At 50.0% G+C, this 18,324-nt stretch overlaps 6 protein-coding genes across 6 annotated transcripts; 1 reads left to right on the plus strand and 5 right to left on the minus strand.

The window, feature by feature from the left end:
* Nucleotides 1-2,256: 2,256 nt before the first annotated feature.
* Nucleotides 2,257-2,697, minus strand: TRIVIDRAFT_51877 (uncharacterized protein; the record flags this gene model as incomplete). Its single annotated transcript, XM_014099900.1, has 1 exon — nt 2,257-2,697. One exon carries the CDS (start codon nt 2,695-2,697, stop codon nt 2,257-2,259), a length of 441 nt encoding a protein of 146 aa, XP_013955375.1.
* Nucleotides 2,698-3,587: 890 nt separating this feature from the next.
* On the minus strand, nt 3,588-5,462 carry TRIVIDRAFT_51858 (uncharacterized protein; the record flags this gene model as incomplete). The annotated part of the gene is made up of 1 exon (XM_014099901.1): nt 3,588-5,462. One exon carries the CDS (start codon nt 5,460-5,462, stop codon nt 3,588-3,590), a length of 1,875 nt encoding a protein of 624 aa, XP_013955376.1.
* A 446-nt stretch (nt 5,463-5,908) lies between these two features.
* On the minus strand, nt 5,909-6,274 carry TRIVIDRAFT_59579 (uncharacterized protein; the record flags this gene model as incomplete). The annotated part of the gene is made up of 1 exon (XM_014099902.1): nt 5,909-6,274. One exon carries the CDS (start codon nt 6,272-6,274, stop codon nt 5,909-5,911), a length of 366 nt encoding a protein of 121 aa, XP_013955377.1.
* Nucleotides 6,275-10,183: 3,909 nt separating this feature from the next.
* Nucleotides 10,184-12,344, plus strand: TRIVIDRAFT_78356 (uncharacterized protein; the record flags this gene model as incomplete). Its single annotated transcript, XM_014099903.1, has 6 exons — nt 10,184-10,414; nt 10,518-10,564; nt 10,629-10,906; nt 10,981-11,645; nt 11,716-11,820; nt 11,891-12,344. 6 exons carry the CDS (start codon nt 10,184-10,186, stop codon nt 12,182-12,184), a joined length of 1,620 nt encoding a protein of 539 aa, XP_013955378.1.
* Nucleotides 12,345-12,391: 47 nt separating this feature from the next.
* On the minus strand, nt 12,392-14,080 carry TRIVIDRAFT_51802 (uncharacterized protein; the record flags this gene model as incomplete). Its single annotated transcript, XM_014099904.1, has 2 exons — nt 12,392-13,544; nt 13,605-14,080. The coding sequence occupies 2 exons, from the start codon at nt 14,078-14,080 to the stop codon at nt 12,392-12,394; spliced, it is 1,629 nt and encodes a 542-aa protein (XP_013955379.1).
* A 1,873-nt stretch (nt 14,081-15,953) lies between these two features.
* TRIVIDRAFT_70229 (uncharacterized protein) lies at nt 15,954-17,656 on the minus strand (the record flags this gene model as incomplete). Its single annotated transcript, XM_014099905.1, has 4 exons — nt 15,954-16,514; nt 16,574-17,235; nt 17,298-17,370; nt 17,570-17,656. 4 exons carry the CDS (start codon nt 17,654-17,656, stop codon nt 15,954-15,956), a joined length of 1,383 nt encoding a protein of 460 aa, XP_013955380.1.
* Between the last annotated feature and the right edge of the window lie 668 nt (nt 17,657-18,324).

Below are 18,324 nucleotides of genomic sequence, written 5' to 3' on the forward strand. Positions count from 1 at the left end.
ATTGGCTGCAGATTTTAGTGGTAGCAGTAGTGCCAGTATGGAGAGAGGAAGAGGGAGGAAAGAAAGGTTGAAGAGCTAAGAGAGAGAGAGATGGAGAGAATTTACGAGTCGAGCAAGCCGTAAAGTACCTGAAAAAAAAAAGTAGAACCTTGGAAGTTGCACGTTTTATTTTTCTCATGTCATTTTGGCGGCGGGGCGGCGGCCAGTTTCAGCAGCGACAACTTTGGCGTTGATCGACGTGCGGGCGGGTTGGCGCTAGAAAGAAAGAAGAAGATGGAGGGAAGCAGGAGGATTATGCTGTTTCAATTGATTGTTGTTTTTTTCTGGATCATCAGCTGGAAATGCAGGTACTTTGGATCAGCATTGGGGAGAGAGATAGCGTTGCATGTACTGTGGTTGGTTCTCTACTGGAGGCGCTATAGATAAGCAGTGAAGCTGGAGTTGTTGTTGATATCAGCGCATTCGTTCTGTGACCATTCTTTCCCCCAGACAGCTGCAGTAATAGTTCCCACTCCGCCCGTGGGGACTCGCAGTCCGAATGAATTTCCCATCAAAAGCCCATCAAGGGATTTACTCCAACTCCAACTCGTATGGGCGCCGCTCGCTGCATCCATTTGATATCATGGCGCCGCCCATTGGAGCACTTCCCCAGGCTAGCACCCGCCCTAGGCTGGATTCATCAGGGGGAGGCAACCTAGGGGGCCCTTGTGGTGGCTGTTTAGTGGCTCGTTAGTGGTTGGCCAGCGCTGGGCCCGATAGGCTAGCGGACGTTGGAACCTTGAACACCTACGTCAGAAGAGCGAACCTTGGTGGCACCGAGGCGGCCTTGGCCGAAGGGAAGTTGCGTCAAGGATGACGGGCGTTTTGCCATTTTTTAATTTTTATTTCACTGGTACCCTTTTTATGCTTTTTCTAGAAGGCCGGAGGTTGGTCCAATCCAGGGCGCTACGTAAGATGGGTGTAATGGAGGCGGCGCCTTTATTCGCAGATTTGCAGATTGACTTTTTTGGCTGCAGCGCTGCAGATGGACCCTTATTCGATGGTGTTTCCGGGTTCTCATTCCATCGATGCAAAAAGACGAAAAAGACATCAATCCAAGCTAACGATTCACGTACAAGGAATATCCATATGTATCTATCCCATATGAATAAAGACCGGGAGACGGCATCCAACGAAATGGAACTGCCAGAAAATCACCAGCCAAACGAGCAAACAAAGACCCGCAAGCACATGCAAATCCCGTTTGGAAAAAGAAAGAAAAAGCCCACAATCCCATGAGATGAGACCCCAAAGTCAGGCGCTAAGCCGCAATAGAGCGTTGCTCGGTGGGCCATTGAGGAAAGACTGCACGAGCGCGCTAAGCCTAAAGGGCATGGGCTGGCCGCTGAAATTCAACAATTCGGGGGGCCCTGGCAGAGGAACTTTGTGTGATTGATATGATCAATGCTGTTATCTGTCTTTGCCCATGGCCCAACTAATACGGTAAGCTAATGCTAATAGTACGAGTATGCTCACTGTCTCTTCTGTGGACTGGAGGGATGGATATCATCGGTTACAGAAATGCACATGGCAGGTATAGCAAGCATGCTACTGTACTAGAGGTAAAACATATACACGATGGAGTCGTCTACCAGCCTCTCATCCTCCTCCTCCGTATGTACGAGTACAGTACACTGCATGCTTCTTCGGATAATATCCTCTCTCTACTACTGTACACACCGCATGTCTCGGATCGCTTGCTTGTAACCATCGCAGCTATCCTACTTACAGCCTGGCCAATCGCCCACTGTCCGTCACAAGCCGTGGTCCATCAGGGTCTGGACGTTTTGTTGTCATCTCGACCCATCTGTCTGTCCACATCAGAGCACAGCTGCAGCTTCGGTCTCGCTTGCTCGTCATCTGTTCTAGTCTTATTTCTTTCTGTCTCTTCTTGTCTTCTTGTCTTCTTGTTTCTTTCTTCCTTTTTTTGCCATTCTCTTTTAGTCGGCTCTCGTCTCGTCTCTCACTCCGTTCCATCTGCTTTGCATGTGCTCACTCCATCATTCTCATATATCATGTCATCGTCATGCCATCAACTAAGTACTAGTCACGTATATGTAGTTCTATATCGATATGTCCAGATTTTTGTTTTCTTTTGGGCTCCCCTCATTCTATCCATCTATCCACTCTGTCCTGTGCTCTTTCGTCCTTGACTCCATTCCGTCGTCTTCCCCCCCTTCTCCCCCCCCCCCTTTTCACCTCCATATTAGGTCCAAATCAACCCCGTCCACCGTTGTAGTCTGCGCCTCCGGACTTCCGCAATAGCTTCACAAGGTCGTCCTCCTTCAGCTCCGACCGCTCCTCGGCCGTAATGGCCAAGTGGTGGTGCTGCAGCGCCTTCTTGACGTCGCCGCTCTCGACGCTGACTCGCGCTTTTCGCATCACCTTTGTGTTCTTGCCGATCCAGACAATCAGCACAAACTTGACGCGCGTGCTCTCCTTGTCGTTGGCGTACTCGATCCGCACGTAGCCGTACTGCACCTGTTCGTCGTCCAGGGCGCCCACGAGCTCGCCGAGCCCGCCTGTTCCCGTCTGGGTCAGCGTCAGCTTGTTGCCCACGGCCGCGGCATACGAGAGGAGCATCCAGTTGGTGTCCTTCTTGTCGTTGCGGACGTCGTCGTACGCGGCCAGGATATCGGGGGTGTCGAGGCCAGACATGGTGTCGTTTCGTTTCGTGTGTAATGCCGTACAAGAGCAGTGACCGGTGAAATGAGTGACACAGCAGACAGAATCGCCGATCCGGATTTCAAGATCGGCTTCGGAGCTTCGGGTAGGATCGAGGGCACGTGCGGGACCTGCGACGAGACGGCCAGTTAGCATTGCCTTGTTTCTGTCGATGCGGCACAGCCCGCGCCTTGGTTCTCCCTGCCCAATGTTTCGCTTACCTTGCAGACGGGCCAGATGGCGTATTCCAAAGGTTGGGAGAGCAAAAGGGCGGGGAAGAAATCTGGCTTAGTATGTACGAATCGTCGGTCACGGCCTCCACCGACAGCCCCTTTCGCCAGCTATCGATTACATCCGCCTACCCTAGACGTGGCAAAACCCATGGGGGAAAGCAGACATGATCCTGGCTACCAGGTGGTAAAAGAAGAGTATTGATGTAGTATCATGTACAATTCACTCTGTTGGGTTTATTTTTTGAAATAATTTTCTAATGGAACGGGAGTAATCAGTTCGCATAGTTGTCTCGCTGATACTTCCCGTATCGCATCTCCGATATTGCATATAGAGATGCCCCTCCACACCAAACAGATCGACGTCTAATACTAGGTAGAGATGCACAATATAGTACTTGAAAAGGAATATAAGTGTGGCTACAACAATGAAGTCATCCTCGAAATCGTCAAGTTTCTTTGTGTATCTAAACACTTTAACTTTGCCTAATCTAGTTAATTCCCTGGCCGGCAATATGCATCTCCAATCTCACATCCAAACGCCCATATCCCATTTCATCGTCTACCTGTACCAATTTTCCAACTGACAATCCCTGAAATTAAACGTAGTCTTGTTAAAAAAAAGTATCCCGTCTCCTCCTTTCATCCATCATTCTATAGCCCCCCCACTGATTCCTTCACCATCTCCCAGCATTTCTTCATTCCCGTTCCCATCGATTCACCGTCGACGTCAACACCAGCCACCCACCGTCTCGGCTGCTCTTCATCTTCTGCCACCACGGCATCATCTCCCACCTCAAACAGGTAAACATGCATTGTCAACTTGATGTGCGAAAAAAGCCACGGCACACTCCCCAACTCGCCCTCGCACGATATCGTTGGCTTTGTCTTTTTACTACCCTTTCCACCATTCAACAAGTCCGACACGTAATCAAGGGCCATTCGCTCGCGCTTCTTCTTATCCGGCTTCGTCGACGGCTCGAGCAATTTGCTGGGAAACTCCCATAGCCCCGCAAGAAGGCCCTTAAGGGGTCGGCGGTGGATGAGAAACTGACCGTCGCTTCGGCGGATGGCGCAGACGAGCGTTTCTTCTTCGCGGACGGCCTTCTTGACGGCCTTGACGGGGAATCGGCGGGCGTAGCTGGTGATTGTATCCATGCTTGCCTTGGAAGCGGCCGAGGTTGTCGTTGACGGAGATGGTGAAGGGGATGATGAGCTGCTGACAGTTTTCCTCGTAAACGCAAATGCCGCCAGTGTAGGCTGCTTGCTTTGCTTTGCTTCCGTCTTCTTGACGTTGCCGCGTTTCTTGTCTTGAGTCGAGTCCTCGTCGCTGTCGCCCTCGTTGTCGTCAAACTCTTCACATAGGATGCATAAATCTTCAATGTCGACCATCCTCGGGGACTTCTCCTTTGCCTTGGTGGCCTTGAGCTCCCCTTCTTTATAGACGCGACAAGTTGACGTAATAGGACACTGAGAGCAGTTCGGGTTTGGAGTGCAGATTGTGCTGCCCAGCTCCATCAGCGCCTGGCCCCATCGTCCCGGTCTGTCGTTGGGCTCTGAGCTTGTCTTGCCATCGTCACTGTCTAGTTCGGCCGTGGCTTTGACGATGGCATCTGCCGCAGCCCAAATGGCGTCAATGACGGCTTTGCCCGTCTTGATGTTGCCGTGAATGCCCAGCTGTCTGCTCAATACTCGCAGCACGTTGCCGTCGACCATTGGCTCTGCGCGACCGAAAACGATGCATGAAATGGCGCCGGCAGTATATCGTCCGACGCCGGGCATCTTTGCTTCAAGATCCTTTGCTGAAGACGGCAAAAGGCCTTTCATGTCAGAATCACCAACTGCCAGCTTCGCCGCTTCATGAATCCTCGTCGCACGGCTGTAATACCCGAGTCCGCTCCACGCAGCAAGCACATCTTCCGACTTGGCCGCCGCCAGGTCGTGGATCGTTGGCCACTTGTCCATCCAGCGACTCCAGTAATCGATGACAACGGCCACGCGAGTCTGCTGCAGCATGATTTCGCTGATCCATACCTCATAGGCCCGCTTTTCGAGTGTCTTTCGGAGCTCAGTTGGGTCTGATATCGTCTTGGGGTCTACCCAATCTTTCCGCCACGGCATGGACCGCGATTGGCTGACTGAGTCGAACCACGAGAGCAAAGCCTTGCGACCTTGAGATCCAACTTGTTCATCCAAGAGGAGGGGCCTGTGGTATAAGACGGAATGCTGGCGTAAAGATGGGAAGCATGTCTCCTCCTTTGCCGCTTTTCTGGCTTCTTGGCCAAAGAGTCTCTTTGAGAGAATGCCATCGAATTTGACTGAGCGTGAGGCAGAAGCTATTTTTCGCTTTTTGGTGCCATTCTCAGGGGCGCTTTCTTCCATGTCGCCTTCAGCCTCAAAGTCGGAATCGCTGCTTGGTGGCGTCGCATCTTGCGGCTTTGCTGGTTGAGAGACGGAACGAGATGAACTTCTTTTGCTTGCTACTGAAGATGCCCTCGCTGGCGGTCTTTGGCGCTTTGTTGCAGGCATGATTAAATTATATTTTCGCTATCGATTGGTAGCTTAGAAGCCTGATTGCCTCTCTGCTAATCCATGAGAGAACCTTTTGAAAGCTGATGGACCGCGTCTTTGGCTTATCCGAGTCGCGACGCGCACGGACCACCCATTTATTTGCTTTTTGGAAAACACCATGAAATTTTGCATCGTGTTAATTACGTGTATGTTTTGGGGCTTCACTATCTATTGCCGAAATGCTTGGCTATGGTTTCAATGTGATTGACAGAAAATGCGTCCTTGCAACAGCCAGAGGTGAATATAGTTGGCGATCACTCCCTCTCTTATCTTACTTGTGCAAATACTTGGCGCGGCAATATGCGAGTTGCTTAATCTTGAGATAAATGCCATTGTAGAGATACATACGATACACATACATGCACACACCCGCAACCGTGCTTCTAGTAATTCCTCATAAACTCTCACCATCCAAGCATCGTGGCCACAATGGACACTGCCGCCGGCAAGGCTTGCACATACAAAATCCTCTTGCTCGCCGTTGCCGCGCCGTACACGCCGGCCACTCCCACGCACCCCAGGAAGAAGAGTCTGATCTGCGCCGCAAACTCCTCCACCGGATGGGTGAGCCCCCAGATCAGCCCTGCGGCAAGGAAGCCGTTGTACAGGCCCTGGTTGGCCGCCAGCACCTTTGTCTTTGTGGCAAAGTCCGGCGCCAGCTTGAAGGCCTTGTGGCCGCGGGGGGTGTCCCAGAGGAACATTTCGAGCGTGAGGATGTAGATGTGGATGGCACCCACGGCGCCGGTGGCAATCTTGGAGATGAGAGGCATTGTTGCTGGTTCGCGGCGTCTTCTGATTACTTTGTTGTTGTCCTTGGTCCTTGAGTCTTTTGTGCTGGAGTCTACACTTGGTAGCCGCGGCTGAAGATAGTAACTGGTGCTAGGACGGACCCCCAATGACTCGGTTGGCCGAGTATTAAAGTCGGGCTCAGCTGGGACACTGTGGCTATCGGGGAACCAAGTCTCGTAGGCGATTGGATGGCCCTAGTTTCGTGGCGTCGTACTTCGTATTGGCCGCGGAAAAGAAAACCGCAAAACCAGATGATTTGAGAGAGTGGAATTGGTGCGAATACAATAGGTTGGGATTCAATCTCACAACTGTTGGATCAATGCCATGTATATACTGCAATAGAAGCTCTTTTAAAGTGGCAGTCAACTATTTTTTTCTCACGGGGAAAATTTAACATTGCATCGGACAGAGCGACAGCTTACTCTATGAGGAAGCTTGAAAGTCCCGTACTACGCTGGTTCAAACAAGATGGCGGGTCTCGTCTCACTTCCCGCGTTAGATTGGCTAGTCTCTATGTTTAAAAATGAACGCAGTTGCTTCGTGCACCGGTAGTGAGGGAGAGATGCCGAGGCATATCTCCTTACGGAAATTGTACCTAGGTACGCCTTACTTTGAGAGTTGTGAATCTTTTACACTACAAGTATGTGAAGGGTACGAGACACAAAAACAGCAACTAAAGATCTCTGTGCATTGACTTCAACGCCAGCTTCTTTATGCTCGGCAGTCATAGCCAAGGACTTGGCGAGGGGGATTCTGCTAGTCGTTATCTGGGAAATGCATCATGCCATAACTGGCGCCTGGATGCCAGAGTCCTAAATGCTGGAAACGCAGGGAGCCAGCAATTGAGCATTGCTTAGGCCTGCTGGCAAATGGTCTTGGTCAAGTTCAAGACTCTTCTTTCGGTTTGCAGAGTAATGATCGGAGGCTCGAGGTGTGAAAGGCTACAGGTAATTGCCAAGGCTACCGGCATATAACAGGACGTCGAGGATTTAGCCGGTTCTCGTGACTAACGCGCTGACAACGAACTCGGCAGTTTGTGCCATATTCTTGCAAGCCTTGTTTATATTCGGCTGGTGTGTTGGCGCGTCGTTTGCAGCTATAGATGGTAGGGCAATGTGATAACTTTCGAATACACGTACAGATGGACTCACCGCCGCCCGTGTAAATTTGATGACATTCCACTAGAGTACCTAGGTGCCCATCTTGCTTTTGACTGAGTGTGCTTGGGCGTGTATTATTTCGTAGTACGTCTCGGGGTATTTTCATATCACCGGGAAGCGTATCGGTTGACGCACATTGATAGTCGCATATCATATCAAAGATGAAGTCGATAAGTCCTCGACGGGAGAGAGATAACAGACCGAGGCCGAGTTTGTTGTCCGATAATACTGCATGGATTGCTGCTAAGCCTTATCAGTATGCGTCAAACCAACATCTCACCACTTGACCCCCTCGCAACTCCAGCTGGACCAAGCTCACGTTGCAACAAGTCTATCCGCAGTTGAGCTATTCAATCGGGACGATGCTTCCATCAGGCGCCACCGCGAAAAAAAAAAAAGTCAAGCCACCTCCATGTTTCCGATGTTGTCTAACGGCGGTCATCTGGCTCAAAGCTCCATGCTGATATTGGGGGTCCAAGGCGAAATAGAAAGAAAGGGGCGCACGAGGCAATACAGAATATTGAAGCTTTCAATAGCGTATTTTCCTAGACCCACGATGGAAAAAATGGAAAAAAGGAAAAGGGAGAAAGGAGAAATGAAAACCAAGTAAAGCCAACTGTGTGTCATTCTCTCGTATTTGTCAATGTCCAGAATACTCATAATTCTCTTTTCAGTGTTCTTGATGAGCTTGTCTCGTGTAAGAGTTGCAACCCCATTCTGTGGGGGACCAACCGCAGGGCGCGGCCAGGTTAAATTCAAGCTGGGGGCTTCAACAAGCGTCGGCCGTGTGCGGGGAACCCGCAGGAAGACTCAAAATAGCAGTCATAGTAATACAAGTCTTTCATAAGAGACGAAGCTTCGTGCAGGGCATCATGAGCTTCTAGCATCTCGTCCCGGGTCCTCCATAGCTCTATGTGGAGCATCAAGGTAACATCTGCTGCGGCTAGGACCATATTAATGATTTTCTCCAAGATTATTTTCCATCATTTGACCTTGACAGCTCTGTAGATATGGATGAGGATCTCGCTTGGCTGGCCCGAAGCGGGACCTCGAGCTCTTGCAGACCCATACAGGCTTCCGTGGGGGTCGAGCCCAGGGCGTGGCCTCGCCGTGATGAAACGTTCTGATCAGGGCTACTCTGTCACCGCTGACGATGAAATACTGTAGATAGGCAAGACTGTGCCAAGAGGCGCCTCGCAACGTTGGGGTGGTACACGGGGGGTTGGGTTGGTGGGGTTTATCGTCGAGCATCGATGCTGAGCTGACGTTGAGATATGGCTGCTGAAGGATAGCGATTCGGCAGACAAGTCTACCCGGCGGTGTTAGGTGTTTGGACACAGACTCACTCGGTATCTGGAAAGAAAGATATGCACGCAGATAGCGGATGGTGGGCGCGTGAGCAATACGATCAGGGTGCAGCGAGCAAATGGATAAAAGGGATCTACAAGGAGGAGGTCGGAGCTACTCAAGAGGGAAAACTGACCAACGGCAGTGCGCGGATTGAGCAAGAATGTTCTTATCCCTTGTTCATGCAGTAAGCCACACCTCGTTTGCTCATTCTTGTTGCCGTCTGAGGTATGGGCGCCGCTGGATTTGGGAGTGCGAAAAGACACACTGCTTATGCACGAACCCTGGAATATTATGTGATAGCCTACAGTGTCTGTTTGTGAATAACCATACGCTCAGTCATGTCTGTGTATACTATGTACTGTACGGAAGAGGGCAGTGGCTTTTGCTAGTACAATGTAGGCTTTTGCACAATGAGAGAAACAGAGAGGACTCCAATCTCTGTGTGGCTAGGACATGTTCGGTGAATTACCATCTCGTTGGGGGTCAGCCGCCAGTCTGCATCTAGATAAGCCCCAAAATTGTACATGCTCTGTACAGGATATACATGTATTACTCGGTACGGCTGCCGTGCCTCAACGATCGTGGCTGAGCAGTTCAGCTCGATTTCCGGTGAGGTGAGTAACGGAACGCCTTTTGAGCCTCATTCAAGATGCCATGCACCCATGCACATGTCGACTGCATCGTCTCATTGTAAAGCTTCCCCCCCTGAGTGGCGGACGAAAATCTGGTGGAATAGCCGACCAAAGTCTCACAGTTGAGCGGCAAATCCACCGGTGAGCTGCCCATTCACCACAGCTAAACCGTATACGGCACTTTGTACGCATGCATTTACAACACTGTTACCCCATCTCTCCGCGTCTCCAAAGTCTTGCCGCCGCTAGCCCTAGACCCAGCTCAATGGTTCGAGTGCTTATTGATCCCTGGTGCTCGGTGGGGGAACAAAAGATGGGGGAAAACTGCGGAGGCCCACGAGTTGTGGCGCTTTTTCTTCGTTTTCTCTTCCGAGCACTGAGACATTGCGGACGGAGGAGATAGGGCTTTTGTTGCCGCTTCTGAGCCAAGTGGGTGACGGATTGCAACCTACATCTCGTGCTTGGTTACATACCCTTGTCAGAATTGGGCCTTGCCTCGTGGCTCTCCGTGGAGAATGGGGAAGTGATAGCCGTAGCCTTTTCGTTACCTACGTCTCGTTGGACTGCGCGAAACCCATAAAGAGATCTCGGCCCGCTGTCAATCTTGCGTACATCCCTTCCTTTCATCAGCCTTTCCACCTCTCCCTTCCCTTGCCGGCATCCGAACGCTGCTGCTCACTCTCAGTAGCGTGCAGAATTCTCCCAAGCAAAAGATTCAAGGAGAAACGACAAACGCGATATCAGAGCAATGGCGGAGAAGGACGATTCCCGGCCTGAGCCGGTCGTCGACCATGGATCGATCAATGGCGACCACATTGACAAGGCCGCCATTGGTAGCGTCACCGAGGTTCAGGGCAACACACACTTCCATGAGACGGTTACTGGGGCGCCGCTGGATCCCTGGTCGTGGACGAGCATTCAGCTGTACCTGATCCTCCTCGTGGCCGCTTTGAACGCGACGTCATCTGGTTTCGATGGTGTAAGTAAAGAGACTCTTGCATTGTATAGTGTGATTTCGAGCGAGGCACGATGTCTGACAATTCAAACAGTCCATTTTCAGCTCCATCAATGCCATGACGCAGTACCAGACCTACTTCCATCACACGGAGCTCGGCTCTGCCACAGGAATGTAAGTTGTGTTAATGCTAGCATCTACCGTTTGTCTGCAGTATCTCACACGCTCCTCTTTACAGCATCTTCATGATTTACACCATTGGTAATATGGTCGGCTCTCTCTTCACTGGTCCCATTTGCGATTACTTTGGCCGTCGCGCGGGTATGATGACCGGTTCCCTCTTCATCATGGTCGGTGCCATCGTCCAGACGGCCTCCAAGTCCGATGCCTACCTCCTCGGAGGTCGTTTTGCCCTCGGATTCGGTGTCTCCATCGGAACTTCGTCTGCGCCCACATACGCCCTCGAGTTGGCCCCTCCCCAATGGCGAGCCCGTGTGGTTGGTTACTACAACACCTGTGAGTAGAGAGCTTCCTTGGTCAAAAAAGGGGCCTCCATTGTAGATTGCTAACTAGGAAATGATACTAAACAGTCTTCTACACCGGTGCTATTCTCGCCACGGGAGTCACATATGCCTCTGCCAAGAACAATAGCGAACTGGCCTTCCGTCTGCCCATGGGTCTCCAGCTCATCCCCCCGTTTTTCATCTTCATCGGCGCCATCTTCATCCCCGAATCTCCTCGATGGCTCACTATGTGGGGAAAGAAGGACAAGGCTGCTGCAATCCTGGCCAAGTACCACGGAGGTGGTGACAGCAACCACCCCATGGTCCAGCTTGAGCTGCGCGAATTCGAGGCCTCGATCGAACTGCAGAAGTCGTCGAGCATTTTCGACTTCTGGGCTCTGGTCAAGGACCACAACTCCCGCTGGCGATTCACCATGATGGCTTTCATGTCCTTCTTCGCCCAGCTGTCTGGAAACTCTGTCTTGACGTATTACCTCCCTTCCATGTACAAGCTCCTCGGTATCGTCTCTGTTGAGCGCCGACTGCTCCTCTCTTTTGCCAACTCTATTGTTTCTTGCACCGGCGCTGTTGCTGGATCTGCAACCAACGACAAGATTGGTCGTCGTACCAAGCTCTGGGTCGGAAGTCTTGTCCTTGCCAGCTTATTCGCTGCTGTCACAGGATTCTCCGCCAAGTTTGAGCATGGCTCGGAGGGCATTAGCTCCGCCTTCTCCAACGGTGGTGTTGCCATGGTAAGTGATGCACTCAGTCTAATGATGCTCCATATTATTGTTGCGACCTGCTCTGACATTCTCCTTCTAGATCTTCCTCTTCGGCTGCGCCTACTCTTTCGTGTACACTCCCCTGACTGCCACTTATTGTGCCGAAGTTTTGGCCAATCCTACCCGTGCCAAGGGTATGGGAGTCGTAAGTTTATCCCTATTTTACACGGCCTTTCTCAGCATCTGTCACAGTTGCTAACCAACCTTTCTCATAGCACGTCATCATGTCAAACTGCGCCAACCTCTACAACACCTATGTGACTGCCGTTGCTCTTGAAGCTATCAACTGGCGCTACTACCTCATTTTTGTCGGTCTTAACCTCATCTACGGCTTCTGCTGGTTCGTCTTCGGTGTTGAGACCCGTGGTCGCACTCTTGAGGAGTTGGACGAGGTTTTCAACGCCAAGTGGCCGCCGCGTGCTGCTCTTCAAAAGCACGTCATGGTCAAGGCGCAGGATGGCCATCTCGCTGGCCTGGATGACAGCAGCGGTAACGCTGAGCGGGTTTAAATGGATATTGCCGCAGGCGGTATTTAGGCTTTGTAATACCTAGAGGTGAAACTGTTGGTGGAGAGTTATTGACAGTTGAAGCGAGGGGCTTTCTTTTTAAGACACTATACGTACGATTAATGATAAGAGGTAGAGAGCGTTTGCTTGACTACATATATTTACCGATTTGATTGACTATTATGCTTCCCCTATATTGCAACCTAAATGCTAATTTGACTCCTGTAGAATGCTGTACATATTTCCGTGGCCTGAGAGATAACTCACGAGCCCATTGCTATGCTCATGGCCTTCCTGCAACCCATCCAGCTTAATTATATCTTCAATGGCCCACGCCACTCTCTCTGCAGCAACTTTAGCCCCGCCAATATTCGGGGCTGCTGGCCCAAGCTGTAGAGCACCCAGCCGTCCGGCTAAGAATAGGGGAACACCATCTTTCCACATAAGGTCCTCATTTATGCAAGGGAATCCGCCATGCCCATGAATGGGATACTTTTGTAACATGGTTTGCAGATATGGCAGGCTAGTAAAGTCCGTTTGGATTCCTGTAGCGAAGTATATGTAGTCAAAGAGGGGCAATCCCGCAATAGGCGGCTCCGTCTTGATGGACCAGAAACTAGATCCGTCTATATCCTTCATCTCAGCGTCCACTAGTGTTGTGTGAGTGCGAAGTTCGATATTGCCGGATGCAATGTATTTTTTCACTTTCTTGTAATAAAGAGGCGTGAGACTACCACCACCTCGGGCCTCCTTTATAATTTCGAGGCGTTCAAGATCTGAATCTGCGGTCCAAAACCGTGCTTGCTCCGCGTTTTTGTATTTGCCCATCCATGAAAGATCGACGTCGAAATGTTTGATGCGAAGAGGGCCGCGCATGAGGTGCCATATTTTGGTGACACCCCTTTTCAGGGCAAGCACGGCGAGCTGTGCGGAAGTAAGGCCGCCGCCAATGATGAGAACATTGGTAGGGATACCGGCGGCGATGCGTGATTTGACAAGGGGGTCGGGAAATTCTTTGATTTGCATACTGTGGCATGCTTGAGGAGGCAAGCCGCTCGCTGTGAGAGGAGCAGACGGGAGAGGTGGGATCTTAGGGGTATTGGCTGGCCCGACGGCGAGGACAACGGTTTTGGCATAGTAGTGTCGAGTTGCATCTGTAGTGACAGTAAAGAGCTTTGTGCCGTCTACGGAAACACCCCTAACTTCACCGTAGTCGATGTCTTGCAGTGTCTCCTTGCGGATGAGCTGCTCTCCAAGGTTGTATCGTCCTGCCACATGCTCACAATGGTCGCGAAAGAGGGATTGAGATGGTGTATAGTAATCATTTCGTTCTCTGAGGTTGATGGAAATCCTTGCTTCTTGTCTTTTGTTCTTCCGTTAGCATACTCTATATAGAAAGGTCAGGGAGCCGAAGTTGACATACTTGCCACCACATACGCGGCCCTTGGCCATCTTTTTGCTCCCGTGTTTGCTAATCTCCTTGCCGACACAGTTGCGGATCTCGACCAGCTCATCCTCTCGCTGATGAGCGTATGCGTGTGCTAGAAGCGCATCTCTATCAAGGGGATCCACATGCCATAGCATCGGGCTGCGCAAATGCGAAATATCATACATCTTGAAGAGATGATTCCATCGGCCTAACCACTTGTTATCCGTAGCGTCCAAGACGAGCATCTTGTACTCGGGTCGAGAGGAACTGGTTTGCGATATTTTCCCACTTTTCACATGCTTGAGATTGACATGCTTGCCGTATTTTCCGATCCAATGGAAACGGCGGTGCTCTTCGTCGGTGAAGAGGGCAGCCGGAGTGTGCTCGCGGAGTCGGGAAGCCGTGGAGAGACCACAGGGTCCAGCACCAACGATGATGACATCGTATACTTCATCATATCCTTCAGACATGGTTCTTCAATTATGTCAGTTTAGATCGCCGTCGTTTTGCTCTTGGTAAAGTATGGTTGATGGCCGTTTGTTGTGATGTCGATAGATGACGGATGAAGCCTTGAATGTCCATCGTTGTTTGCTATTATCCTATTTACCAATGAGAACCTTGATGGTAACCTGATTCGCCTTTATTTGTGGCAGTCTACTTGTACAAGCTCACATTATTTTTTTGGTAGTTTTAGATTGGGTGAGAAGATGCGTGGACCTTGATGGACTTGTGTGGGGGAAGACATCAAGGTTCCTTCAGGTATGATAGCCTGTTATTCATCAGTCCGACTTAATAACAAACAATTTCGACATTCAGAATTTATTTCGCGCGGCATTTGATGAAAAACCTCGTTGATACTTTATCTCGGAATGGATACCAAGATATTTTAAGACTGACACATATGGTCCTGGCTGCATTCCCCAGAACCCTAAGCTATCCATCAGTAAAGCACAAACCCACGAAAATAGTGGCTCTTTTAACAAGACTAGATGTATACAGTCCTCTACTGTAATTGGATAGAAGTTCTAATGGGTGCACCTTGCACTGATATGGGGTCTGTCGGTACTGCTACACTTGCCGCGGCCGCAATAAGTACCGCAGCCACGTACCAATCATATTCTTGTTCTGACCTCTCTAGTATATTTCGGGACTTGGAAATAGGCCGAGTTTCGTAGTTATATGAGCACGACCAGGGCAATGCGCTTGAATGGGTATAATACGTTCTCATGACATGTTTCATGCGAGGATATGGCCCTCAAGCAACATCTTATATACTCGTGACTCGTGAATAAAGTATAGACGCTTCCCCTATTAACTTTTCTTGTATAGTTGATATATGGGTTCTCTTTCCGAATGGTAAATTTCCCTTAGATCATCTATTACTCTGCATTGCCTACAGCTTGATTCCACGTTAGCAAACAGGACCATCTTTTGGCTCATGAAGCTTTGCAGCAGGAGCTCGAGCTATGTAATGTGCATAACTCATGACTAAGCAGTTACACGTTTCGAATATAGGTGGAAATACACAGTCCAGTCTATGCCTCTCTTCTGTTATACTGAAGCCAGCTAGATCATCTCTAGAAAGGATACGTTGGTGGTGCCTTTTGTACAGCATTCGCACATTACCTGGTTCCCATGTGTTGAGCTCTGTCACCAGCGCCATTCATTTTATTTTAACTGTATAGGTACTGAACAGCACTCTATAGACACATGGCTATTGCCTAATAGCAATATGCCGTTGAATAGTTGATGGATGAATCAGTTTATTGGATACAGTGTCGCCTTGCCTATAGTTAATACTTTATAAACTTATAAACCTGTACGTCCCACGATAAACCTTTGTAATGTGCACTATCGCATCTAATTACGCGCTCTGTCATATTGTATCTCGTATTTTTCTCTTTGTTATCATGATATCCGGCTCCACACTAATTCTTGGTAGCAATCCTGATGATCCATTTCCATTCTGACTCACAACTCCATCTTGGACGCTATTCCCCACTCCACCTGCGGATTCAAATTTTCACATCCACAAATCCATCCATCTATACCTAGCAATTTATGACAGTCGTCATTCAACAAGCGAATCGAAAGCAATTTGGCGCAGTGGAAGCGCGCCGGGCTCATAACCCGGAGGTCGCACGATCGAAACGTGCAATTGCTATTTCGCCTTGTTTTTTTTTTCTCTTTTTGTTCATTCTTCGCCTCTTATCTTCCCCTTTCTTACCATATCATCAATGCGAGACTGGGCAAAGATATCTTTGTATCATTAAGTCATATATCATGAATCGTCAAGTTGGCCGCTGCATCAACGTATACTGAAAGCGTGAAAGAACTTGCAATTTACCGCCACTTTTTCCATGTAAAGGAACAATAGATGCTTGTAACCACGCACAAGACCCCCAAGAAACAGCACAAATGCAGCCACTCCTGGTTTGTGCTAAAGTGGAAAATACTTCCACAAGCAGGACCAAGGAAAAGGCCCAAGGCCCAGGCCGAGCTCAGGCCGCTGAGCATCATACCAGGAGTCAGCATTCTTAACCCCCAACTTAGTTCCCTACCGCTGGCTCGAATCCGGCTCCTTAAAGCCTCGACTCTCTGAGCGGCTGCGGAGATGGCGGTTGTCTGAGTCGTTGTACCGAGCGAGATGCAGAGTCCAATGAACCCAACATTCACAACAAAGAGAATTTGAGTAGTGGGATCATCCCCTGTGAGAAAGCCCAGAGTGACTATGAAGACACCGCATGCGAGAGATGCTATGGTGCTAAACCAGCGAGGGCCGTGCAAAGTTGTATACTTGCCAACCCATGGACCGCCCACCATGGGTAAAAGTAATGCGAACATGACACCGCCGCCGGCAGATGAAGTCCAGCCAAAATGGCGAAGAACGTAGATTGGGATGGTCTGTTGGAGGTTGTTAGCTGTATTCCAAATAGGAGATTTGATACACGTCGTGAGCTTACGGCTTCCAAGGCTGACCGGACGACGCATGCTATCGCCGCGCCGATGACACTGGAGAGCCAGTTCCAGCCCAGCGTCCTCAATGCAGATACATCCTCGTCATCACCTCCACAGTCGGTAGTACCAGAGAGTGCCGATCGATCGTCCTCCCCTCCACGTTCTAGATCCGTCGACGCAGCGTGATCTAGCGTTCCATGAGATACCACGACTGAGTTACCCAACAGAGCGTCTGTGTCAGAAACCCCCTTTACTGCATCCGCCAGGGTTTGCTGTGGTGATTCTGTTTCTTTTTCTTTGACTAGGAGCCGAAGAACAATGTCTGCTGCAATCACCACTTCTACTACACCAAACACAGCCCAGTGTCCCAACTTTTCATATAAGTAGCCACCGAGTAGAGGTCCGATGAGCTCACCGACTGTAGCACCTAGCGTTGTGTAACCCATACACACTCCTAAATTAGCTTCGTCCACCTGCGAGACTAGAAAAGCGATGCCTGACACCCATACGAGGGCCTCAGAGGCTCCTTGCAGAGCACGGGCGAAGATGATGAGGTACGGATCTGTGCTCAGAAAGAAGAGCAGGGTGGCGATAAGCATAACACCGATGCCAACAAGAAACGGACGACTTTTTGAAACGCTTCCATCGGCGAGGTATCCAGCAATCCCTAGACGCGGATCAGTTTATGTAGCTTGGGAGGGCTGCTGAGTGAAAAATTGGTTAACATACAGTTGGTGATAAGCAGTGCCATTCCGAAAGACTCGAGAGATAGTGCAGCCCAATAGTCGACTTTGATCGGCCACTAACGTCAGCAAGATTGAAATATTGCCGTTAATGAAACGCGGCTGGTTCTAACCATCTTCTGGAGGTGTCTTCAGCCGACCCGTGAAGAGCTCTGGTAGAAATGGTATAACCAGATCATACACCAACCCGTCCTGTGAACCGACATCAATTAGCCCTCTCTTCAAATTTGGCACTCACTCACACGCTCTATTACTTACTGTAAACACTGCAAATGCGACCGCAAAGGTCACCAGCCCCTCTGACGAGCGCCACGGCCATGTTCCTCTTCCTGATAGGCGGCCCATTGCAGGCACCTCGGGATGGCTATTTGGATAGCAATGGTAGGTGTGAGAAGAGTAGAGTAGACGGCTGGTATCCCATGAAAATGAGCACCTGGAGGAAATACTTTATGGAAGCTAAACGGGACCTGCGATTTTAATACTCCAAAGCTTCACCGCAAAAAGAGAGGTAGGATCAAGTTCTGCAAGAAGGTTAGGTGGGCGGGACGGCATATGCTCCAAAGGGAGGGTACAAGATGCCGAAGTCCATGTCCACATAATGGCGGGCCATCGTTATTCACTCTAGAGACTGAATACTTGTACTTGATTGTCAATACAGAATGAGCCTGTATACTCCGTAATGCATGGAGTAATTTGTAGACCTGTGCAGCAATAGACTGACGTGACAGGTCATGCGAAGTGGTGGCGGAATGAATAGCGAGAATACTAGCAAATTGGAGAGCCTGCTGTACCCCCATGAATATGTCTCACAGTAATAAAAAGAGCAAACACCAACTGACGATGATGGGCGTCTAGTAATCAGCCACTATTGCAAGGAGGCGATAACAACCCGCCTGTTCCATTCGCCCCGGTCAGGTTCCACTACCACCACAAGACGAAGAGAACGGGCTTTGGACATGTAGTGATTTGCTCCGGATTCTGTACTACACAGACTTGATGCGAGGTCGGTTACC

The sequence above is a fragment of the Trichoderma virens genome (genome assembly GCF_000170995.1).
Source record: "Trichoderma virens Gv29-8 chromosome Unknown TRIVIscaffold_74, whole genome shotgun sequence".
Lineage (NCBI taxonomy): Eukaryota > Fungi > Ascomycota > Sordariomycetes > Hypocreales > Hypocreaceae > Trichoderma > Trichoderma virens.